General features: G+C 36.9%; 2 protein-coding genes across 11 annotated transcripts in view; one reads left to right on the plus strand and one right to left on the minus strand.

The window, feature by feature from the left end:
* On the minus strand, window positions 1–9,169 carry FAM229B (family with sequence similarity 229 member B). Of its 10 annotated transcripts, none has more exons than XM_070376412.1 (4): window positions 9,032–9,169; window positions 3,764–3,863; window positions 1,600–1,738; window positions 1–220 (listed from the first exon to the last, which is right to left on the minus strand). In XM_070376412.1, the coding sequence occupies exons 3-4, from the start codon at window positions 1,722–1,724 to the stop codon at window positions 103–105; spliced, it is 243 nt and encodes an 80-aa protein (XP_070232513.1). In that variant the 5' UTR covers window positions 1,725–1,738; window positions 3,764–3,863; window positions 9,032–9,169; the 3' UTR covers window positions 1–102. The 10 variants fall into 10 exon arrangements, with proteins under 10 accessions (XP_070232513.1, XP_070232508.1, XP_070232511.1 ...); XM_070376407.1 differs by having other exon boundaries at window positions 3,707–3,863; XM_070376410.1 differs by having other exon boundaries at window positions 3,764–3,866; window positions 9,032–9,162.
* The window catches only part of TUBE1 (tubulin epsilon 1), a 21,042-nt gene continuing 3,431 nt past the window's right edge, over window positions 9,062–26,672 (plus strand). The window contains 9 exon segments of the mRNA XM_005890209.3: window positions 9,062–9,338; window positions 9,434–9,507; window positions 10,586–10,638; window positions 13,628–13,685; window positions 18,476–18,591; window positions 19,676–19,797; window positions 22,915–23,102; window positions 23,316–23,491; window positions 24,271–24,411. Of these exon segments, the coding sequence (XP_005890271.2) occupies window positions 9,062–9,338; window positions 9,434–9,507; window positions 10,586–10,638; window positions 13,628–13,685; window positions 18,476–18,591; window positions 19,676–19,797; window positions 22,915–23,102; window positions 23,316–23,491; window positions 24,271–24,411 (1,205 nt within the window).

Genomic DNA, 26,672 nt, shown 5'->3' on the forward strand with positions numbered 1-26,672 from the left:
TCATCCAAAGGTGCCACCACTTTTATTTGTTTACCAGATCATAAGATGATCCCGGCCCGTTACCCTTGACCTAGTCAGACCTCCACAGAAGACTTAATGGTGCTACTTGGGATGCATTTCCTTGCTGCTTTGTGCAGGCGGCTTTCGCATTGCTGCATAGACAGTGATGGGAACGTCGGTTATTGTCAGGCAATGACTTCCAGGGCATCTTCGGAGTTGCCTAAATAAAACAACAGATGACATGTAGTGCGATATAAAAAAGGAAATTTTTTTCAGAGCACCAAAGTTTGAATGCATATTCAGCTAAGTCATTTTGAAATCTCTCAATGTCAGAAAATAATTTTAACACAGTGGCACTAATAGAGCACATTTTAGACTTACATTGCAAAGAAAATGTGGCTAAATGGTGTGCCATACACTTAATCAAAGGAAATTTATAAAGATAACCTTCCATATGTTCATTCTGAAAGGTATGCAGTGATTACTTAATAGCCAAGAAAAGTGGAGGGGGAAGTGCATAGTTGTAAACCTAAGTGATAATACTATGGCAATTCATATGTATATGCATCTTAAAATCACTCCAGTTGAGTGATTTAAAAACTATTTGTGGAAAAAATATAAAACTGAACATATGACTCCATGTACTATTCAAATGTCAATAGGATCTCAAGTTTAAAAGAGCCTTAAATGACATTGTCTAAAAATACACCGAGTGCTTGAATTTCCTTTCCAACATCCCCACCAAACAATAACCCAACCTTAAACATTTCTAAAGACTAATGATAACTATTTCTCAAAGTCATCTGTTTTATACCTGAACAACTCTGATGTTTAAAGTACCTCCCTTATTAAGTTTAAATTCGTGTTCTGAAAATTTCCAAGCCGTGAGAAATCAATGTACTATTTGCTATGGTAAACAGAAGAAAAAATCCTATTATAGTTTTCTTCAATTTTGCAAAAATGATTTTGTTTCATAGAATCTTCACCTCTATATCACTTACCTTCTGCCAAATGTCAAGTAAAAGCCAAAGTGACACTAAATCTGAGGTCTGAGTTTTTTCATATTTTATAGCCTTATGCCTAGAACAGTGCCCTGCACATAAAAAACACTGAGGTTTGCTTATTTGATGGACTGTTATATAATCTTGAAACTATAAACAAAAAAACCAAGATAAATATTTACCCCAAAAAAATGGTCTACCATTCAGACTTACAGAGGTATAATACACAGACTCTATGCTAAGAAAACCTAGGCTCTGTTAAGATTAATTTAATGGGACTTCCCTGGCCGTCCGGTGGTTAACACTTCACCTTTCAAGGCAGGGGGTGTGGGTTCAATCCCTGGTCAGGGACCTAAGACCCCACATGCCCTGCAGTCAAAAATGGAAACATAAAACAGAAGGAGTATTGTAACAAATTCAATAAAGACTTTTAAAAAAATGGTCGACATCAAAAAAAAAAAAAGCCTTTATAAAAAATACCAATTTAATAACAGCAATATTCCGGGGCTTCTTTCTTATTAACTGAATGTTAACTAAAGCTCGTATTGATGATAGCCACATATGTCTCCTCAGTTATTAGGGTAAGAAGACTTTTTACCTGGTTGGTGACATCTCTTTCCCATTACAGGTAGCACTGGAGCTCAGTCCAGGCTCCAGCCCAATTGAAGAATCTCCCCCTTCCACCGGAAACCTCCTTGGCTGAGTCCCAAACCGAAAAGGCATAATTCACTGAAAACCTAGGTTAGAAAGTTAAAATAAGGGAGATGAGAGGTGAGCTGTTTTCAAAAAGCTCTTCGGAATTCTTAACATTAATTCTGCTATAGGCACATAGAAACATTCTGAAAAATGACATTTTTAACGATCTATAAAAGTGCATGCATACTCTATACAACTCTCTCTTACATACAATTTTAAGTCTTGAGCAACTATAAAATGGCCACTAGATAAAATTAAACTGTGTCCTATGGTTAACATAACTGAAATCCATTTCTGCTATATGAAAAATAACTATCTGACTTTGGTTATGGCAACAACAGGCTTGACCTCCCTGCCTCTCTGCCTATTTACGCACTTCTCCTCCTTTGATACACAGCCGTTTCACATCTATGTGATATCTACAGCTATTCCTTCTGTCCCTGGTGATCATTCGGTAACCCCTGCTCCTCCACACTTACGGTGCGTTAGTTAAGAAAGTGCCATGGGAGACTTGGATTGACCTGGATTCAAATCCTGGTTCTGGCACTTCCCAACTATGTAATCTTAGGAAAGATACTTAATCAAGTATGCTTCCAAAAATAAACTGAGCTTAGTAATGGTATCCACCTCCAGGGTAATAATGAGGATTAAATGAAGTAATACATGAAAAATGCAGTGCCTAAGACATAGTACATGCTCAATAGATGTTAACTACTATTACTCAGCAGTTGCTGAGCATCATTATATATACATATATAACGCAATGTATACATGAGATGTGTATGATACACACACAGCTACACAAAATAAGCTCCTTACTGCCCACTGTTGCCTCTGCTTGGAATTCTTCCCCACCCCACTGCTCCCACTCTTTACTTGTTAGGACCAAATCATTCATTAAGTCTGAATTTAAATTTCACTTTCTCAGAGGCGCCCTTTATAACCCTCCATTATAAGTTTTCTTAGCACTCTATTACTACTTTGTAACAGTTATCATCACTCTGATTCAGGATTTCTCAACTGCAACACTACTGACATTTAGGATCATGTAATTTTTTGTTGAGGAGGGAGGAGGCTGTCCTGCACCTTGTGGGAAGTTCTGTAGCATCCAAGGCCTCCACTTACTTACACACCAGTAGCACCCTACCCCCAAAGTTGTGATAGTCAAAAATGTCTTCAGACATTGCCAAATGTCTCTTGGTAGAAAAGGGGAGAAAAATGTCCACCTGTTAAGAACCAGTGCTCTAAAATTCTGTAAATGTTTTTCCTTAATCATTGTCCCCCCCACCCCTACTCTCATTCTATGTCTTTGCCACCATGGATTTAATCCTTAATACCTAAAACAGTGCCTGGGAAAGTGAAAGTGAAAATGCTAGTCTCCGACACACTGCGACCCCATGGACTGTAGCCTCCCAGGTTCCGCTGTTCATGGAATTTTCCGGGCAATAGTACTAGAGTGGGTTGCTATTCCCTTCTCCAGAGGATATTCCCGACCGAAGGATGGAACCGGCATCTCCTGTATTACAGGCAGACCCTTTACCGTCTGAGCATAGTAGCTCTACTGCTGCTGCTGCTAAGTCGCTTCAGTCGTGTCCGACTCTGTGCGACCCCATAGACGGCAGCCCACGAGGCTCCACCGTCCCTGGGATTCTCCAGGCAAGAGTACTGGAGTGGGGTGCCATTGCCTTCTCCAATAGTAGCTCTATCTTGTATAAATTCACATGTCTTCAGCAAAAGACAGGAAAAGTGAAAAATATCTCATAACTGTTTCTTATGCCTAGTGCAGTATTCTATGCCTAATAAGTATTTACGATGGTAATAATAAAACTAAATTATTAAAGCTTTGGAGTTTGAATATTATAGTAGGTTTTATAGACTGTGTATCAATTATTGAGGGGAAAAAAATGTCACATTCATCGACAAGTTAGTAAAACCATAGTAAAAATCTATGGCTTAGTTTAACTATTGTATGTAAGTATTAAGTTTCAGCTAATTTGATACATACTTACCAAAATAGGCCCAGTCTGATTCCTGTAGAGGTGAATAAATCAATTGCTTCTACTGACCTTCCAGGGAAGGCTGGAACTGCCAAAGGAATGATGATCTAATGTTCCAGTGACACCCAGAAACTGTGACATCAGAAGATTCTTTCACATAGTTTTCTGCCTGCTAACAAATAAAATATCACAATTCACAGCTCCAGCACAAGCTAAAACTGCGCTAAAAATTGTCTCTAAAGTATATATGAGGGTTTTATTCTTGCTGTCATGGCCTTGTTTTCTAGTAATATTAAATATTTTAATCTATGAATGCTGCATCTCTATTCTACATCAACCATCTAATCAATCTGCACAAAATCACATGAGATTCTTCTCACTTCATATACTATTTTTCTCATTATCTTTGTCTCCCAGGCTTTCCCTTAATTAATTACCCAGATTAATTCAATCTACCTATTCCTCATCCCACTGAAAAGGCCTCAAACTGCACTTTTACAAATTTCTCTCTAGTTCTTCCTGTGCAGGACTTTCTACAACCTCTCTTTAATGCCTGGACTACCTCTTATTTCTTGTTTTCTCAAAAGAGCCTTGAAATTCCTAAATGACAGGAATAATGACAATTGAGAAAGGGAGAACACATCTCATACGGTCCTCTCTCTTCTGTTCCCTGAACTCTGAGACTCTCCTCTGTTCATACCATCTTTGCCAAATGAATGACGATCAAAGAGCCCAGTGACACCCAGAAATTATGACATCAGAGATTCTTTCATATAGTTTCCTACCTGCTAGAGAATAAAATGTCTCAATTTGTCATTCCAACAACAAGCTGAAACTTATCTTCTGGACCAAACTCTCTCTCCCAATCTCTGTATCAACAACAGTTTACCGTACTGAGTGTAATACTTAAGTTTAACGCTTAAGCCAGAAAATTCATTTTCAGCTAATCATTTTTTTCAGTTTCCATAGCGATGACTTAACTATTAAATGCTAGTGAGCATTTTTCACATTTAATGAAAGTCTTTTTTACTACCTACATTTTATGTTAAGTTCCCACTGTTCTGCTTTCATATGCTTTACATAGGAGGAAAATAGCATTTTACATAATTAAGTTGATGTTAGACAAAACCTTAATTCTACCTTCTCTTTCTTACTAGGGTGCTATTTGTGAAGAGTTTATCACAATTTTAGCTCAGAGAAACCATTTAACTGTCATGGTCAGATAAACTGAAATAATTACTAGCCATTATTAGCTGATATATCTCTGGGACCAAACATTTGGTCCTTAGGATGGCAGAATGTTTTTTAACAGTTTGAATTATTTATGGAGGTGGCAGTGTGGAACTCATGGCTTTTGGCATCAGAACTGGGTTTAAATTTGAACACCATGTTAGCTCTGAGACTTTGAGCAAATCACTAAGCTTGTAAAATGGTACTAATTCCTACATCACGGAGTTGTTTTGAGGAATAAAAAGCTAATGCCTGGGATACAAAAATTCAATCAGCACAAGTTCTCTTATCTTTTTTGCATAACTCTTAAAATCAGAGTGTTGAGGCACTGATTTCACTTTTCAATCACTGACATATTGACACTACCTTTAAACTGCAAAATAAGGTATTTGCAAGTGAAATGGTCTTAAATTCCCCCAATTTATCATTTTAAACTAGTTTATTTGGCACAAGTTGTGCCAAGTTTCTTCTTTAATATGGATGATACAACAAAACAAACCAAAAAGTAGTCTTAATGATGAAACTATCCAGTATGAGTATATACATCAGAGTATCTTCACAGAGAAATGGATGAATAAGCAAATTATCAACAGTGAAAAAATGGCGAAACCTCTAAATACTTTCTCTCAATTCTCATAAGCCCAAGAATCAGTGATCTTTCACTCTTCAGGATATTGACTCATGAGATACAGAAAAAGAGTAATGTTTGAACTGGTCACATCCTAAGAAAACAGATCCATTAGCAGAATTACCTTGTTCATACAAAAAATATGTATTTGCTGATAATCCACCATAAGCCAGGCATGTGTTAAGTACTAAAGATAAAACAGCAAATCAAATACAGTGGCTGTCCTAGTGGAGTTTCCAAGTTAGGGGAGAGGGCATTAGACCAGGACAAAACCTAGAGGATGAGCAGGCATTAACTAGGTGGAAATGAGTGGGAAGCAAAGACACTGAAGCATCTGGGAAGGGGGCAAACAGACGAAACAGCATGTACAAAGGTCAGGTGCCAACAGAAGGGAAAACAGAAGATCTAAAAAACAGAAAAAAGAAACCAGGTCAGAAAGAGTAAGTAGTGGTTAAATCAAGCAGGAACATGAACCCAGTTAAAGAGTTTAGACTTTATCTTATGAGCAAGGGAGTCCACAAAAGAATTTTAATCTCCTGGAAAATATCTTTAGGTTTCAGTGATTTTTCTCTATTAAATTTTCTGCTTTCTATTTATTTGATTTCAACTCCAATCTTTGGCACTTCCTTTTTACTGTTCACTTTGGATTTGTTTTGATTTGTCTAGTTTCTTAAAGTAGAAGTGTAGATCATTGATTTGATACCTATTTTATTAACATAAGCATTTAATTCTATAAATCTCAGTCAAAGCACTGCCTTAGCTTCATTACACAAATTTTGAAATTTTGTATTTTCAATTCCTTCAGTTAAACTTTTTCTTTCTGGTTTCTTCTTTCACCTATGGGTTATTTGTTAGTGTTAGTCACTTAGTCTTGTCTGACTCCTTGTGACCCCATGAAGCATAGTCCACCAGCCTTCTCTGTCTATAGGATTCTCCAGGCAAGAATATTGGAGTGGGTTGCCATTTCCTTCTCCAGGGGATCTTCCCTGAGATCTTCTCAACCCAGGGATCAAACTTGGGTCTCCCGCATTGCAGGCAGATTCTTTACTATCTGAAGTACCAGAAAAGCCCTTTAGAACAGTGATATTTTGTTTTCAAATATCTGGGAATATTCTAGTTATTAATATCTGTTACTGATTTCTTGATTCCATTGTTATCAGAGAACATTCTTTGTATTATTTTAATTCCTTTAAATTTACTGAGACCTGTTTATGGCCAGAATATGGACTATCTGGCAAATGTTCCACGTACACTTAAAAAGAATGTGTATCCTGCTGCTGTTGGGCAACGTGTTCTATACATGTAATTAGATGACTGACAGTTTTTCAAGTCTTCTACGTTATTTTCTGTATACTAGTTTATCAATTATTGAAATAAGGATATTGAAATATCCAACTATAATTATGAATATGTTTCTCTTTTCTATTCTGCCAGTTTTTGCTTCACATACTTTCAAACTCTTATTAGGCTCACAAATTTTTAGCAGTATTATGTACTCTGGATAAATTTTTATTATCTTTCTTTATCCCTAGTAATATTCTCTGCTCTGAAGTCTACTCTAAAATTTACATAGCTACTTTCTACTCATTAGTATTAGCATAATGTATCTTTTCCTACAGTTTTAGTTTTAATATCCCTTGCTCTAAAATCTACTCTAAAATTTACATAGCTACTTTCTTCTCATTAGTATAATTTATCTTTTCCTATAGTTTTAGTTTTAACCTTTATATCCAATGTAGCTGTCTTATAACCAGTATACAGTTAAGTCTTGCTTTTAAAAATCCACCCTGATGATCTCTGACTTTTAAATTAAAGTGTTTTGATTATTTATACGTAATATGATCTTGGAGTAGGAAATGGCAACCCACTCCAGTATTCCTGCCTAGAAGGTTACATGGATGAAGGAGCCTGGTGGGCTACAGTCCATGGGGTTGCAGAGTCAGACAGGCTGCGACTGAGCATGCATGTATATGTAATGTGATAGATATGACTGAACATAAATCTGCCTTCTTGCTATTTATATTCTATTTGTGCCATTTATTTTTTGTTCCCCCTTTGTTCTTATTCTGTACTTTTGAAACAAACAACTGAATATATTTTATGAATCTATTTTATCTCCTTTATTGGTTTATTGCTATACAACCTTGAATGTTGCTTTGGATTACTTTAAGGCTTAAGGTATACATCTTAACATTTCAGTATGCCTTCAATAACATTATACTACTTTTAATGTGAGAAAATTATAGGAGTATATTCTATTTCCCCTCTCACATCCTGCATTACTTTGTTGTTATATATACTTCTACATATACCACAAACCCCACAACACATCATTTCTTCTTTAAGCAATCATCTCTTTCAGAAAATTTTCAAGAGAAGTATTTTGTATCTACCCACATATATATCATTTTCAGCGTTCTTTATCCCTTGGAGTAGGTCTACATTTCCATTCAAAGTCATTTTCCTTTTTTTTCCCCTGCCTGCCACAGATACTGTGTTTTGGTGTCATGTTTGCAAGTGCTTGTGGTGTACTTCCAAACGTTGTTCATCAAGTATTTCTGGCTTTGTTTTCCAGAAATTGTAATCCCTGCCCTCCTTATGATTACTTGGAGCCCATGTGACTAGTTTTATCCTGACTTATACAGACTTAGGTCCTGCCATAATAAAAACATAAAATGTAAGTCACTAGCATAGCAGTCAAGCAGCAAGTATCGAGAAAATTATTCCTGGAAACTTTAAGGATAATGATAGTTATCTAAGTTGTTCAGTGGCAAACCTATTTATTGGAAAAAATCTTTGGAAAACTCTGTGATAACCTAGAAAGCAGATGATTTGCTAATGAACTTGAATGCTAGGTGAAGAGTTTGAAAGACAGAATGTAAGTAAGTAAGTGGAGGCCTTGGATGCTAATCCTAGCCAAACCCAGGAGAAGCAAGTTGAGATCAACTGAACAGCACCTCTCCTCCTTTTGTTTACTTGTTTATATCCTCACCCACTGAATCCTATTACACTTATACTCAGCACTACACAACATGGTCACAATTTTTTTGAGTATTTCGTGTGTATCTTCTATTAGACTGCAAGCTTCTTGGAGCTGGATCTATGTCTTAATTTCCTTTGAATCCTCCCAAAGGTCTAGAAGTTAATGTTGGGAGCATGCGGCTTCACCATACACAGCTTAGGTCTCTGAAGCGCCATTTTAGTCAGAGGGTATAATTACCTAGTTTCGGCTGTACCCTGACACGTCTGTCCGTCTGGGGTTTCTTTGTGCTCATCCACAGTCTGTTTTCTATCAGAACAAAGGGCTTGTTGAATAGATAAAGTAACTCAGCTTCTCAAGTAATCGGAATAAACGGAATTTGACCCACTGACTCGAGCATTAAGACTGTGAACGAAGACTAAACCTCTGACAGATCAAGACAGCTTTAAAGACACGTGTTTTAAAATCCCACTCCAAAGCCTAGTTACCCGCCAGTTACCACGGCCTCCGGAGCTGCCGACGCTCAAAGATGTTGACAAGGCAGCGAGGATCCGCGGTCCAGAGGCCCAGTCACTATGGTAACGGTGAGACGCAAGTACACTTGCGCGGCCTTCTGACGGAAAATCTTAATCTGAACCTAGAGAGGAGCGGAGCGACGGCGGCGACTTGCGGCAGCGGAGTGACTTACGGCCGCCCCGCCCCCTTGGAGAGCGCCCGTTGGTGGGCGCGGAATACGGAGGGTGGCGCGGGCTCGGGTCCTGTGGGCTGGCCGTGCCGAAGCATGACCCAGTCGGTGGTCGTACAGGGTAAGCCTCCTTGGGAGGATGGGGACCCAGTCGCCGCCGAGGCGAGTGGCCCTTTTTTCCGCCTAATGTCTGTTCTCTTTCCTTCCTGGGCACAGTGGGCCAGTGCGGAAACCAGATCGGCTGCTGCTTCTGGGACCTGGCGCTAAGGGAGCACGCCGCCGTCAACAAGGTACAGCTAACCGTAACTCCCCACCCGCACCCCAGATCTGTCACTGAGGCTCTTCCAAAAAATAAGCAAGAATCACTCTCTGTAAGCTCTTGTCTGGCCAATATTTTTATATGAGATCTTCTTGGTAGAGGGCAAACTGGGTTTTGTTTTTAAATTTTATTGAAGTACAGTTGATTTATGGGCTTCCTTGGTGGCTCAGCGGTAAAGAATCCGCCTGCCAATGCAGGAGACGGGGGTTTGATCCCTGGGTCAGGAAGATTAATTGGAGTAGGAAACGGCAACACACTCCAGTATTGTTGGTGGTTCCCAGGTGGCGCTAGTGGTAAAGAACCCACCTGCCAGTGCAGATGTAAGAGACCCTTAGGAATCCCGTGGACAGGGGAGCCTGGCGGGTGACAGTCTATGAGGTCGCAAAAGAGTGGGACACGACTTAGCAACTGAAACAACAACAACATGGTTGATTTACAATGTTGTGGTTATTTCTTCTGCACAGCAAAGTGACTCAAACTTACGGACAAACGTTAAGGACAAATTTAAGTTGGCGTTAGACACACAACAGTCTTAAGGAACACTGGCCAGAGACCTTAGTCTTAATGCTCAGAGTTGCATCTTTGTCAGGGTTCTTGGGAGGAGCAATGATACAGCATATGTGAAAGTAGTCGTTCAGTCGCTAAGTCATGTCCTACTTTGTGACCCCGTGGACTGCAGCAGGCCACTCTGCATTAATAGGTAACATGTGTGGTATTGTAATCCTTAATTTAACCAGTTAAGCTTTTTAAATGATTGCCAAGACGCTAAAGAAAGCTTTCATTTGATGCACCTGTTCTACAATTCTGTGAAGACATCATTCTTCAATACCGTCAGCTGAATTTAATCCAAAGATCTCACGATATTTCCTCTAGATTGGAAGAATGAATCTAAGCATTTTATGATTATTTGCTTTTTTTAATTGTAGCTGTATGCCAGCCTTTACAGTATTGTGGGATAATTAAATTAATAATCCTTAAATTAAAAGGACTTAATTTGGAAAAGAGGCTAAATGTAATCAAACTCCAATACATATATTTTTTCTTTTTAGAAAGGGATTTATGATGAGGCAATAAGCAGCTTCTTTAGAAATGTGGATACCAGGTAAGATGGGGTTAAAGTTTATCACATAGCATAATGATTATTTTTATGTCAGCAGTTTGGGATACAATTTTTCAAAGGACAATAACAGTTGATAGCTGTAAAGAAGTTGTCCATCTTTTTGTTTGTTTTTCTCATTATTGAAAGCATATTCTCTTGTCATTAATATTCTCATATCATTCAGCAGAGCAGGACTACGTTTCCTTTATATCCAGAAATAAAAAGAACCTTTAATGTGCATTCTTTTACTTGACCTTGAAATAAAGTTTCACTAAAAGGAATGCTGAAAATTTTCCTGAGACTGTCTTGTTAATGCATTCAATAATTGCTGACTTTTGAAAGAAAACTGTACTGTTTACATTCCTGTGATATTACTTGTGGTCAGGAGTATTTGCTCTACAAATAGAATGTGCTCAAAAGAAACAAAGCAGATGTTGTCAGATTAGTTTTGTTAATTTAATAAAGAGTATATGTAAATATAGAGCTTCCCAGGTGGCTCAGTGGTAAAGAACTCAATGCAGGAGACGCTGGTTGTTTTCCTGAGTCAGGAAGATTCCCTGGAAATGGCAACCCACTCCAGTATTCTTATCTGGGAAATCCCATGGACAGAGGAGCCTGGTGGGCTACAGTCCATGGGATTGCAAAAGAGTTGGACACGACTTAGCGACTAAACAACAACCACAAATACGTAAGTACTCTTTTACCTGAAAGAGTAATATGATGTTCAGGGTATTTTTTCTAAGCTTTTAATGTTAAGTCATGAAGTTCATGCATTCTCAAAATGCTTAATAAAACTAAACCTGCTGGGCTTGAACTGAAAAATAAATGGTTTATATGAGTTTTAGTCTAATAAAAATTTCAGTTCTACTTTGAATTAGTTGGTTGGATATCTGAGGCAGTTATCTCCCAGGGAAGGCTAGTTAGGCCCCACTTTTTGGTGAATTTCAGATTTTGATCCTCAGGCTTGCAAACTCAGAAACTTCATTGACACCTTGAGAATGGGTCCAGTGCTCTCCAGTACAGGCAGAAAACCAAACTAAAATGAGAGATTAAAAAGCATCAAGTCAATGTAGTCAGGGACAACAGGAACTATAACTCAAGACTAGATACTTATTATCTTTCACAGGCACATTCTGTTCTGTAAGAAATGTATCAGGAAATCTAAGTAATAGAAGGTTGCTTAGTGACCATGGAATCAGACCAAAGTAAGTTAGCTATATTACCTAACTTGATGACTGGTGTTATTTATCTTTATTAATATGGAGACATCTGTCATATAGACTAGGTTTCCTCTTATTTGTACACTGTAATATCTTCTCCCTGAAATACTATTAAGAGATTCAAATTTGCCTTTGCATTACTTCCTTGTAGGTAGTATTCTAACTAAATTCGTACTCCCATTCCCTCTGTAATATTCCTTTTATTGTTACGTAGTTGAGACTCAGCCTGGAAGACATTCTCTCTTAATAAGGTGATTTTACATAACTATATTGTCATCTCCTTGGTTTGTTTTATAGTTTAACCTGAGAGCATTCTTATTTCCCTAGTATCAAGTTTGAAGAGAGAGCCTTGGCATCTTGCTCTTCTTTCCATGTGCTATGAATACATGCAGCATCTATTCCACAAAGTAGTACAAAAATTCTTTTTCAAGAACAGGACCACATCTTTTTATATACTTCTTTATCTATTTGAGGAAATTATCATACCTTTTTAATAGCATGATAGGAATTTACCTATATCAAGAGTTGGCAGGCCTTTCCTATAAAGGACCAGATGGTAAATATTTTAGGTTTTGCAAACCATAAAGTCCATGTGCCACATCTCATTTAGTCTGCTGTGATAGCATGAATGCAGGTGCTGCTGCTGCTGCTGCTAAGTCGCTTCAGTCGTGTCCGACTCTGTGCAACCCCATAGACAGCAGCCCACCAGGCTCCCTGGTCCCTGGGATTCTCCAGGCAAGAACACTGGAGTGGGTTGCCATTTCCTTCTCCAGTGTATGGAAGTGAAAAGTGAAAGTGAAGTCGCTCAGTCGTGTCCGATTCTTCACGACCCCATGGACTGCAGCCTACCAGGCTCCTCTGTCCATGGGATTTTCCAGGCAAGAGCACTGGAGTGGGGTGCCATTACCTTCTCCGGAATGCAGGTATAGATAGTACATAAACAAACGATGTGACTTTGTTCCAGTAAAACTTGTTTTCACAAGTAGCTGGTCAGAGCTGGCCTGAGGATTATATTTTATCAACTCCTGACCCATGGCATCATCTATATTCAACGCAGCTTTCCTTCGTATATTCTGTCTTGTAAACTATACTATATTGACCTGTACACTATTTGTGGTCACAGATTTAGTTACTTTGGTAACTTATCTTCAACATGAAATTCTAGAAACAGCCTTAGATACTCAACAGTATATAACTGGTAGTTAGTTGATGTGTGTTTGGCTACAACAGGAAGCCTCACTAATGGTACTTAAACAGTAGATGTATCCAGTTATGTCACATTCAAAGAAAACTGGAAATCAGATGGTCTCTGTCTGGAGAAGTGCCCTAAAGACCAAGATACTGTCATATTGTTTCATGTGTTGGTTTTTTGACCTCATGTTTTTTTACTTGTAACTATAAAATGACAGCCTCCACTGCCAGGAATCCCATCCATGTTCATATTCAAGATAGGAAAAAGGACCAGCTGCATCTGGTCATTTTTATCAGAAAGCTTCCCAGAATAACTCCTTTTTATCTCACTACCCAGAACTAGATTTAATGGCCAGCCCAAACTGCAAACAAAGGCAGGGAAATAAGTACCTCACTTTTTCAGCCTGATGGGAGATGGGTAAGGGGGATGGAGGTTAAGAATGGCCCCTTGGTTGCCTTTTGTGTCTGCCTCTCTTGGCTTATAAGTAGCTTTACTCTACAAATGGAAATTAACCTTATTATCTAATAGCATCATTACCCATGGGCTATCTTATGACTTTCTCTCATGTTTTACCTTTCAGAGTGGTTGGTGATGGTGGCACTATTTCCAAAGGGAAAATTTGTTCTTTAAAAGCACGTGTAAGTTGTATACACTTGGATTCTTATACTGCATGTGTTTTTAAAATAACTGTACTTCTGTAACTATCATTAGAATAAAATTTTACTTCTTAACTTTTAAAAAACTATTTGCTAAGCCACATTTAATATAAATATGATTAAGCAGACATTTATATCTCCATGAAACTTCAGGGGAAAAATTTTGTGCTTAAAAATGCTGCATATTTAGCATTTTTTGTCTAAATGTTTTAGGGGAAATATATGTCTAGATAAATAATAAAAGCCATCTTAACTCTAAGCCTAAAATGCGTTCTCAGTCCAGTTGCTCAGTCATGTCTGACTCTTTGCGACCCCTTGGACTGCAGCACACCAGGCTTCCCTGTCCATCACTGACTCCTGGAGCTTGCTCAAACTCAGGTCCATCAAGTTGGTGATGCCATCCAACCATCTCATCCTCTGTCATTCCCTTCTCCTGCCTTCAGTCTTTCCCAGTAGCAGGATCTTTTCCAGTGAGTCACTTCTTCGCATCAGGTGGCTAAAGTATTGGAGCTTCAGCTTCAGCATCAGTCCTTCAGTGAATATTCAGGACTGATTTCCTTTACAATTGACTGGTTTGAGCTTGCAGTCCAAGGGGCTTTCAAGAGTATTCTCCAACACCACAGTTCAAAACCATCAATTCTTCAGCAATCAGCTTTCTTTATGGTCCAACTCTCATATCCATACATGACTACTGGAAAAACCACAGCTTTGACTAGATGGACTTTTGTTGGCAAAGTAATGTCTCTGCTTTTTAATATGCTGTCTAGGTTTGTCATAGTTTTTCTTCCAAGGGAGCAAGTGTCTTAATTTCATGGCTGCATTCACCATCTGCAGTGATTTTTGAGCCCAAGAAAATAAAGCCTGTCACTGTTTCCATTGTTTCCCCATCTATTTGCCATGAAGTGATGGGACCTGATGCCATGATCTTCATTTTTTGAATGATGAGTTTTAAGCTAGCTTTTTAACTCTGCTCTTTCAACTTCATCAACAGGTTCTTCAGTTCCTCTTTCCTTTCTGTCATAGGGTGGTGTCATCTGCGTATCTGAGGTTACTGATATTTCTCCCGGCAGTCTTGATTCCAGCTTGTGCTTCATCCAGCCTGGCATTTTGCAGGATGTACTCTGCATATAAATTAAATAAGCAGGGTGACAATATACACCCTTAACATACCCCTTTCATGATTTGGAACCACTCCATTGTTCCATGTCCAGTTCTAACTGTTGCCTCTTGACCTGCATACAGGTTTTTCAGGAGGCAGGTCAGGTGGTCTGGTATTCCCATCTCTTGAAGAATTTTCCAGTTTATTGTGATCCACACAGTCAAAGGCTTTAGCATAGTCAATTAAGCAGAAATAAATGTTTTTCTGGAATTCTCTTGCTTTTTCGATGATCCAGCAAATGTTGGCAATTTGATCTCTGGTTCCTCTGCCTTTTCTGAATCCAGCTTGAACATCTGAAAGTTCACGGTTCATGTACTGTTGAAGCCTGGCTTGGAGAATTTTGAACATTACTTTGCTAGCATGTGAGATGAGTGCAGTTGTTCAGTAACTTGAACATTCTTTGGCATTGCCTTTCTTTGGGATTGGAATGAAAACTGACCTTTTCCAGTCCTGTGGCCACTGCTGAGTTTTCCAAATTTGCTGGCATATTGAGTGCAGCACTTTCACAGCATCATCTTTCAGGATTTGAAATAGCTCAACTGGAATTCCATCACCTCCACTAGCTTTGTTGGTAGTGATGTTTCCTAGGGCCCACTTGACTTCACATTCCAGGATGTCTGGCTCTGGCCCTAGGTGAGTGATCACACCGTTGTGGTTATCTGGGTTATTAGGATCTTTTTTGTACAGTTCTTTTGTGTATTCTTGCCACCTCTTCTAAATATCTTCTGCTTCTGTTAGGTCCATACCATTTCTGTCCTTTATTGTGTGCATCTTTGCATGAAATGTTCCCTTGGTATGTCTAATTTTCTTGAAGAGCTCTCTAGTCTTTCCCATTCTATTGTTTTCCTCTATTTCTTTGCATTGATTACTGAGGAAGGCTTTCTTATCTCTCCTTGCTATTCTTTTGAACATTGCATTCAAATGGATATATCTTTCATTTTCTCCCTTGCCTTTCACTTCTTTTCTCAGCTATTTGTAAGGCCTCCCCAGACAACCATTTTGCATTTTTGCATTTCTTTTTCTTAGGGATGATTTTGATCACCACCTCCTGTGCAGTGTTACAAACCTCCATCCATAGTTCTTCAGGCAGTCTGTCTGTCAGATCTAATCCCTTGAATCTATTTGTCACTTCCACTGTATAATTGTAAGGGATTTTATTTAGGTCATACCTGAATGGTCTAGTGATTTTCCCTACTTTTCAGGTTAAGTCTGAAGTTTGTAATAAGGAGTTCATGATCTGGCCACAGTCAGCTCCCAGTCTTGATTTTACTGACTGTATAGAGCTTCTCCATCTTTGGCTGCAAAGAATATAATCAATCTGCTTTTGGTATTGACCATCTGGTGATGTCCACGTGTAGAGTCATCTCTTACATTTTGGTAGAGGGTGTTTACTATGACTGTGTTCTCTTGGCAAAACTGTTAGCCTTTGCCCTGCTTCATTTTGTACTCCAAGGCCAAACTTGCCTGTTACTCCAAGTATATCTCTTGACTTCCTGCTTTTGCTTTCCAGCCCCCTGCGTGACTTCCATCACCAGACGCAGCCACTACTGGGCGTTGTTTTCGCTTTGGCTCAGCCTCTTCATTCTCTCTACCGCTGTTCCTCCACTCTTCTCCAGTAGTCTGTTGGGCACCTACCGACCTGGAGAGTTCATCTTTCAGTGTTGTATCTTTTTGCCTTTTCATACTCTTCATGGGGTTCTCAAGACAAGAATACTGAAGTGGTTTGCCATTCCCTTTTCCAAAATACATTCTCATGGAGGTTAATTTTCATTTGAATATGGTGAAAAATTTCTTTTCATCATAGTTATTGCTCCCAATACAAAGCATGCATTCAGCCATATTGTAGTGAATACATATCATAACCATGTAAAAACTCCTGAACAAAAACACTTCTAGTCAGTAGCTTGTGTTTAGTCTCAAGCTAATTCTAACAACACTTCTGTTCTGTGATTGTGTCTCTGCAACAAACTGCTTTTTCCAACTGTTGATCAGTAATATTTGATTATGACAAAAATAAAGGTAGTTTAGATGCTATGGAAATAATTGAGATGATAAGAATCAGACCTGGAGGAGTGGCTGAAAGAATAGAGAACAGTAGTGTTGTGGTACCTGGGTACCATCTCCTTGTGTTTTAGGAGACCATGTGCTTATTAGGATAATTGATTAACCTAATTAGAATAATTGATTAACCTTTGGTATAGTTCATGCCTTAGGGAGTATGTTAGTCCCTACCAGATCTTACTCAGTGATAAACAAATGTTGACTTTTCCTAGTGCACTCCCAGTTTGAGCTCTTTCTCACCACCATACCAGTGAGCAAGGTGGGAAATGGAGGAAACACTGTTGGGAAAGGGTAAATCAGCATGTTTCTGTAGCCTTTGACTTTTTTCCTAGAAAGTTTTCTTGCATTTCTCCTTAGTAGTCTTGGTATCATATGGTTACTATCACTGAAGAGTCTAAACTTTAAACGATAACTTGGTAGTTGGGTTCCTCCCCTGTGTCCAATATCTTAGGTTAACAGGCAAACACTCAGAATTTGGTGAATCCTGTATTACAAGTAGGGAAGGCTGAAAGGCCTGATAGCTATCACCAGGCAGCTCTGGAATAAAATAATAAACATCAAATCTTAGAAGCTGTGACTCCAGACCTAGGCTGGCTAAGTGAGGAGAATAATTCCTTCCAATTGCCATTAACTTCCAAGGGAGAAACAGTGGTCTGATATGACAAAGGAAAGATCGAAAGAGTTATAAACTGTCAGGGTTTAGTGCTAAGTGACTATGAAAATGGTGATTCTCTCAAAATTGACTTCAGGAGGTTCTCATCTTCTTTTTAGTAATAGATGTTGTCTCCCATGCCAGTAAAGCTTGTGGCATTTATGAGTTTGTGAATTTTTATTGTGAGTTTACTGGTGGGGAGGGACACCGTCGTCATCTTTGACATCTGTCCAGTACCTTGGCTTTGCACATATAAGTAGTTTACTGATTTGAACTGGACAGTTTTCAGCTGTGATTTCATAAAGAATAGCATGGTTGTACCTAGTGAGCAAATACATTAATGCACCCTACATTCATTGAGAATTTTTTCTGGTTAAGGTTACCGTCTAGACTTCTGAGACCTTGTTCTCAAGAAATTTATAGTCACATAGGCACATAAATCAGACATGGCTGAGTGACTTTTACTATAGCTATCCGTACTTTCCCCTGGAGAAGGAAATGGCAACCCACTCCAGTATTCTGGCCTGGAAAATTTTATGGAAGAGGAGCCTGATGGGCTACAGTCCATGGGGTCACAAAGAGTCGAACACGACTAAGCAGCTAACACTAGGCATATGCATAAAAGAATTGTTAGAAAACCAGAGAGAATCATTCAGTTCCCTTTTTTCCTTCTTATTCTTTGGATAAAGGTTCAGAATCCATCTTTTCATTGTATTCCACTTTTGGAGCAGAGTGAAATTAATTTTTTAATTTTTGTTACAAATTCTATATAAAAGCCTCAAAGATTTGATTGGGTTTAAATTATAAAAAGAAAAATGCAACTATAAGCTCAAAAATGATTTTTATTTATAGAGTGACTAAAGAAAAATATGCTGATTACATTTTATTTCTCTTTCTCAGGCTGTTTTGATTGACATGGAGGAAGGGGTAGTAAATGAAATTCTTCAGGGACCATTGAGAGATGTATTTGATAGTAAGCAGCTCATCACTGATATTTCTGGCTCGGGGAATAATTGGTGAGATTTTGCCGAATGTAAAAATCAAATGTCATCTGAAAAACATGAGGAGTCTTTGTTTCATTCTGTTAGGTCCTACTGACATGAAAGCAAGATGTAATTTGCCATGCCTCACACTAGGCCTTTCAGCCCATCATCTTTTCCTTCATAGATGATGGTGTTTCACAATGCTTGGAGGCTATCTGCATCCTAGTTGTTTCTCTCTCTTTTTTTTTTTTTAAAGAAAAAGATGAATCATGAAAAATTCATTTACTAAAATTTCTCCTTGTAATTTGATTCTTCATAAATGCTAAGTAGGGACAAAAACTGCAAGTATAAACTGTTATCTTACCTATTACTATAGGTAATAGTAAAGACACTATTAAAGTTTTCCTGTCAATCAGATTTAATAGAAAATGATCATACAAATACCGAGATGCAAACCAGCATGTATAACTTATTCTGTAACTTTTGAGTTACACCTGACCACATGTTGTGTGGAAGTCATTCTTATATTTCAGTTCACCATAATAATACTTGCAAATCTGGGCAACCAAAAAGGCTTGCAGAGCCTCATGAATATTAGTACCAGATGAAGTGTGTGGCATTTCATCTAGTACTAACATGATGTGACCGATGTTTTTCTCATATTTTAAGCCTAAGGTCCATTTAGAATTTTTTATTTTTCATGTCTTTCTAGTTGACCACAATCTGCTTTTTAATACATAACATACACCATAGTCAGAGATTAAGTGAAGATGAGGAAAAAAATCTATGTAACTAAAACTCATTTTGTTGTATTTATACCTTAAGATAAATTTTAAAAACTGTAGTTTAATATCCATTGATAGTGAACTAACTTACCAGGTTATTTTTGGATTATAGTTTTAAATATATATATGTGTGTGTGTGTGTTTATTTGCTCAATTTTCTACCAAATATCTTTGAGATTATATAATATGATTTATTGATATTAAACGGGAATAGAATTTACTTAAAATAGTAAAAATACCTTTTCAAGTTTATAGTCTTTTAAGTCAGAAATAATAAAATCTGAAATAATAAATGCAAGATTTTTTTTTTTAATCTGTATTCTTTTTTCTAGGGCTGTGGGTCACAAAGTCTTTGGCAGTCTTTATCTGGAAAAGATTTTAGAGAAGCTCAGAAAGTCAGCAGAGCACTGTGATTGTTTGCAGTGTTTTTTTATAATACATTCCATGGGAGGAGGTAAAATTATTCAATCATTTGTCTATTACAGTGTGAAAATGCAAGTGGGTATTCATTTTGCCAACATTTCAGGCCTTTACTTTAAAAAGATAGAACCATTAAGAATTAAGAGTATGTTTATGAGTGCATGTACATAACAGCTTTTTATCTTAAATTTTTGTCAAATTGTGTCACTCTGACCATTTTTTACAAACTTAAAAGCATTTAAAGAGCCAATAGAACTGAATCTGAAAAAGCTTTTCTTCTATCTTTACTGGAAAGTAGATTTCAGTATGAGCTTTTTGAGAATGCTGCCTTTCTCCTAAGAGTTTCCTTATGTGAGTCTGCATCCTAACTAGAGCTAATTATTTGTGCATATTCATAGATGTGCTTGCAGAAGAATATCAGTACCCTTTCTTTAACCACCTTCAGCCCTTTCTTGTGTTCAATAAGAGAAATAAGTAAAATAAATCCTCTTAGCTCCTTTAAATCATTCCTTACATGGTAATTAACCACCTTAACCTAGAATAAATGATCTGCATTGCTTTCTTTCTCAGGGAAGCCTGTACCTTGCAAGTGAAGTATTTTGCTCCTCTGTTCCATGAAGTAGAAACTGATCATAATTTGTTAATTTCAAAAGAGAATTAGCCTATTTTAAAAGAAAAATTTGCCACACTTTTTTCCTCCAAGCTGAGATTAAGATTTTTATATTCAGCAGGTTATGTACAATTGACTTTCATTATTATTCAGTATGATAGTATTTGAAAATTAAAATTGCAGTGTAACCATGCCTTTAGAAGGCCATTATAATAATTAAATTAAGAAACTAGTTTTCTTTCTATTGACATAATTAACCTGCAGATTTTGAGTAAGTTTTCCAAAAAATATCAGTTTGATTTATAGTTCTTTATGGTACCTTTTTATATCCCTTTATTACTCAGAATCTCAGTAGATTGTACTTTATTCATAGTTCACTGAAAATGGCAAATATACTTGAAACAATATTGAAGATTAAAAATGAAGTCTTTTCCCACATCTAATCCCTAATCTCTCTCCTCACAGATAGTCAAGTTTGCCAGTGTCTCTCCTTCCAGATATTTTCTGTGCACATTTTGTGTGTTTTTACATAAACAAGATCATGCAATACGTATTACTCTACCATATTTTCACCTTAAATTGTTTCTGAACATTTTTCAATATCAGCCCTGTCCGATTGTGTAAATATATAATTTTTGAAGCCAGTTCCTCCTTAATGGATGTCAAATTGTCCATGGTTTTTAGTTACGACATAAAGTTCCCCAGCGAACATTTGGTATCTGCATCTTTGTTCGTTTGTGCCACAATAGCTGTAAACAATATTCCAAGATAGGAAAGTGGAACCAAGGTTTGTTGGTACATTTTAAGTTTTGATTGATACTACTAAAGTATCTTGCCACAATACTGCACCAATCTGTATTATTAGCAGCAATTTATAAGAGCTTATTTCCCCACACTGTCACCAACACTGCATATTATAAGACATTAATATATTCAAAATTATATTGTGTTAATTTGCATTTTTAATTAGATGAAATATTGAGTATCTTTATATCTATTTGCAATTTAGTTTATTATTTGGTTTATTTTATTGTAATAATTATTATAATTTCTATCCTTCGCTCATTTTTCCATTGCATTATTCATGTTTTTTACTGTTGATTTGTAACTCTCTTTATTAAAGAAATTTAGTCCTCCATCATATGTTTTGAAGATTTTTTTCTTGGTTTGCCTTTTTTTTCCATATATATGGAAAGAGGAATTTTATTTTTAATGGAATCAAAACTGTCTTTCTCTGTAATGGCTTTGGTTTTTATAATGCTTAGAAAGTCCTTATTAAGGATTAACCCCAAAAAATCTCTTTTTAACCCAAAAAATCTCCATCACTTTCATCTAATATTTTTAACATCATAACTTTTTAATATTTATTCACATGGGGTTAGAGCATTGGCTTTTAAACTTTTCTTTCATCAGAATAGCAAGAAGTACATTTTATATCACAGCCCAGCACACACACACAAACATGTACAAACTAAAACAGATTATTTACCCACACTATATGTGACTTACTAATATTTCTTTTGTTTCATTTAAGAAAAGAGAATACTAGTCGTGGTCTTATAAATTAGGTTTATAACCCACTAACGGTTCACAAGCCATACTTTGAAAACCACCAGGATAAAGGATTCCAGTTCTCTCTCTTTAAGTTTTAAGTTCTTAAAAATATCTGAATTTGTGTAAATAGAACTCTGTGTGTCAGAAAGTTACCTGAATGGAATTCTTAGAGTTTCTGCTTTTAGACAGATAGTAAAAAAGTTTCCTGTTTTAAAATTATGTAAATTATAGTTGGTCATGCTTAGCTTTAAACTGTTTTAACTCCGTGTTTTAAGTTGCTTCATGTCATGATACCATTCATCACTAAGATTACGTAGGTGCTACACTAAAGATGTCAAGATAGTTTGGTTTTTTTAAGTTGCTTAACATCAAGTGTAGACTGAACACTGTCTCAGGTGAATTTTTTACTCTTCGATCAGTTCTCTTGGCATCGTATGCTGCTAAGTCACTTCAGTCGTGTCTGACTCTGTGCGACCCCATAGACGGCAGCCCACCAGGCTCCCCCGTCCCTGGGATTCTCCAGGCAAGAACACTGGAGTGGGTTGCCATTTCCTTCTCCAGTGCATGAAAGTGAAAAGGGAAAGGGAAGTCGCTCAGTCGTGTCCAACTCTTCGAGACCCCATGGACTGCAGCCTACCAGGCTCCTCCGTCCATGGGATTTTCCAGGCAAGAGTACTGGAGTGGGGTGCCATTGCCTTCTCCGTATAGATATAATTTAAATGTAAAAAAGTGTGAAGTGTAGAAAGGTCTCTTATCATCATAGCCAGACCCTGAGATTGAATTCATGACTTTAAGTCTCACTACCTATATTGTCTTCATTTCTTTATCTGAAATTAATTAGTTAATATATATATATAATCACAGGTATGAGTTGAAAATTGTATTTAATAAATATTTTTACCAAAAATACCCCACAGAAATTCAGGTTCTTTACAATTACATTCTGAACCATTTATGCTGTTTTCTTTTTGAAATCTTAATCCTCAGGAACAGGATCTGGACTTGGCACATTTCTTTTAAAGGTGCTCGAGGATGAATTCCCAGAAGTATACAGATTCGTGACTTCAATTTATCCTTCTGGTGAGGATGATGTCATAACCTCACCTTACAATAGCATCTTGGCAATGAAGGAACTTAATGAGCATGCAGACTGTGTTTTGCCCATTGACAACCAAGTAAGAAATGGCATTGTAATTTACGGACATATTGTGTATACATTCAGGCTGTGTCATGCTTGTGTGTTTATGTGAAACAATCTCCACTTTTCAGCCTTTCCATCTAAGACAAAAAATAAGTTTAAATTGACTTTTTTTTGTCTTCCTGGAAGAATTGTCGTCTATGTCTTCCCTTCTTAATTAGCTTCTTTCCCAATATTTTTCCCTTAAAAGTCTTTATTTGACATCATTAGCAAAATTGACCTCATGGTGAATTCTGGAAAGTTGGGTGCAGCTATAAAGCCAAAGAGTCTGGTTACTTCAAGTACTGGAGTTGTTAAAAAGCGGCAGGAGAAACCTTTCGATGCAATGAACAACATTGTGGCAAATTTGCTGCTCAATTTAACAAGGTAATTCTATTCACAGTGTACCGAAGGGCAGTTTAAAACTTCACTGTGCTTTTGATGATGTTTTACAGTAGCATTTTTTAGTTAGTCTAAGTTATAGAAACTTCTTTAAAATTTTTATTTAAAAAATTTTAGTTTGTCTAGTATTTTCAGATCTTTGAATGATAGATCAGAATTTTATTTTCACTAACTCCAGAGCAGCATTTTCCCCAAGTACATTCCATGAAATAGTAATAGGTGTTAAATGATAATAGGTTTTGTGGGAGATATACTTGAGAAACACTTTGGTTAGACACAAGCAAACTTTTTTCTTTTCCTTTCTGTAAATTAACCTTTTAAACCAGCTGATATATAACTTTATTAGCTGGTCCAAAATATTTGTTTGACTTTGATCTAAAAGATTACTTTGGCATTATTGCAAATTATAGCACATATAAGCAAACCCTGGGGGAATTTATTAATAGTAAGATTTATAGAATTAACTATTGAACTATATGTATTTGATTCAATCTGAAATCTGTTTTAAGTAAAAATTTATGTATATAATTAACAACTGTGGTCATGTGTCTGGTTATACTTTAGATAATCCAGAAATAAGAATTGCTGTAGATGTTGTGTTATATTTTAATTATCTTTATACATTATGTTCATGATACTAAATTTCAGTAATACAGAAAAAGCATTTATTCTCTACTAAAGTACAGTGTAAGAAAGTAAGAAAGTGCCTGCTGATTAAATCAAGCTACATTAATATTTTTCATGTTTTAATGTTAATTTTTTAGCTCTGCCAGGTTTGAAGGATCCCTTAATATGGACCTGAATGAAATCAGCATGAATTTAGTTCCTTTTCCTCAACTGCATTATCTTGTTTCAAGCCTAACACCTCTGTATACACTGGCAGATGTTAACATTCCTCCTCGAAGGTAAGATGTAGTAACTGTATTTCAATTACTTGAGGATTCAGATTACTTTAAAAATAAACACATTTTTAAGAGATAAGTATATAATAACTCTAGCTGTTTCTACATATCATCTTCTTTGTGAGAAGTATATAAAATAGTTGATGACAGCCTTTTTCTATTCAGTGAATGCTGCTTCAGAAGTCAGTTTAAAATAAAAATTTTAAAAATAGTCTTTTTAAAAATCTGAATATTAAGTTGTTTGAAATTAAATCTAATAACTGAATTTTAAAGATATGATTTTTATTGAAAAAGATTTAACAGCTTTGAAGTCTGACATACTTAAGCATGAATGCTAACTCTGTCACTCATTACAGGACCTTGGGCAGGAGACGAACTTTTAGTTTTCTCATCTTTAAAAATGAGAGTCAAAGTACCTACCTCATATGCGTTTTGGGTGTATTAAATATGAGTATCTTTTAAAGCTCTTACCACAGTCTAGCACCGTAGAAGGCCTACAGATATTGCTCTATTCAGTTGAGTTTAGTCACTCAGTTGTGTCCGACTCTGTGCGATCCCATGGACTTCAGCACGCCAGGCCTCCCTGTTCATCACCAACTTCCAGAGTTGACTCATACTCATGTCCATTGAGTCAGTGATGCCATCCAACCATCTCATCCTCTGTCATCCCCTTCTCCTCCTGCCTTCAATCTTTGCCAGCATCAGGGTCTTTTCAAAAGAGTCAGTTCTTTGCATCAGGTGGCCAAAGGATTGGAGTTTCAGCTTCAGCATCAGTCCTTCCAGTCAATATTCAGGACTGATTCCCTTTAGAATGGACTGGTTGGATCTCCTTGCAGTCCAAGGGACTCTCAAGAGTCTTCTCCAACACCACAGTTCAAAAGCATCAATTCTTCAACACTCAGCTTTCTTTATAGTCCAATTCTCACATCCATACATGACTACTGGAAAAACCATAGCTTTGAATGTTTGGACCTTTGTTGGCAAAGTAATGTCTCTGTTTTTTAATATGCTGTCTAAAGTCTCTCACTGTTTGCATTGTCTCCCCATCTATTTGCCATGAAGTGATGGGACCAGATGCCATGATTTTAGTTTTCTGAATGTTGAGTTTTAAGCCAACTTTTTCACTCTCCTCTTTGACTTTCATCAAGAGGCTCTTTATTTCCTCTCTGCTTTCTTCCATAAGGGTGGTGTTACCTGCACATCTGAGGTTATTGATATTTCTCCCAGCAATCTTGATTCTAGCTCATGCTTCATCCAGTCCAGCATTTCTCATGATGTAGTCTGCATATAAATTAAATAAGCAGAGTGACAATATACAGCCTTGACGTACTCCTTTCCTGATTTTCTCTGTTACAGTTGTTATATATCATTTCCAGAATACCTTGTTTTGTAATTTAAGTATAAAAGTTATATCAATTTACTTAACAAAAAATGTAGTTGAATAATACATAGTATATACAGTGATGATGAACTTGATAAGGTCACACTGACATTCACAGTTGACTGAGGAAAAAGGTCTTGTCAGACTCTGTTAGAGGAAAATCGGAATTCCCTGGCAGTCCAGTGGTTAGGGCTCCAAGCTTCCACTGCAGGCAGCCTGGGTTCCATCCCTATTGGGAGAACTAAGATCCCTCATGCTTCACTGTACAGCCCAAAAAATAAAATAAACTCTTTTAGAGGGAAGTATGTAAGTGATAAAGTGAAAACTAGATTACAGATCTTTTTTTAAGAGTTTAAATTTAAATTTTGTCAAGCTAATTCTATATTGTGGAATGTCACAGTGATATTGATTAAATTTTATTTGAGCAAATAGCCAACTATGCCAACTAGTAGGCACAGTCTCTTTTTCTGTGTGAGATGCTAATGAGCTTAAGCAACTTGCACAGTTTATTGAACATGGGAGTCAACCATAAACGTTTGCTTTTATTATCAGCCCAGCATATTAAAAATGAGTATATTGGTGAAAGATACACCTTCACTGTGGACATACAGAAGGTAAAGTGGTGCAAACTCTATATTGTACAGTAATGATTATCCAGACATTTAAAGTTAATCCTTAAAAGCTAAAGACATGTAATTTCTAATTAAGTTCAGCATAATCCTCCTTGGTATATTTTGATAAAAATACCATGTCAACATTTAAAATGTTTGTTTATATAATTATAACTTGTTAAAGGTTTATTTTTAATTAAAACATGTTAGGAAAATCTGTAGAGAACTTTAAAAATGTTAGACTCTTAAGAAACTAATCACAATGCTCTTTC

This window comes from Bos mutus, chromosome 9 (genome assembly GCF_027580195.1).
Source record: "Bos mutus isolate GX-2022 chromosome 9, NWIPB_WYAK_1.1, whole genome shotgun sequence".
NCBI lineage: Eukaryota > Metazoa > Chordata > Mammalia > Artiodactyla > Bovidae > Bos > Bos mutus.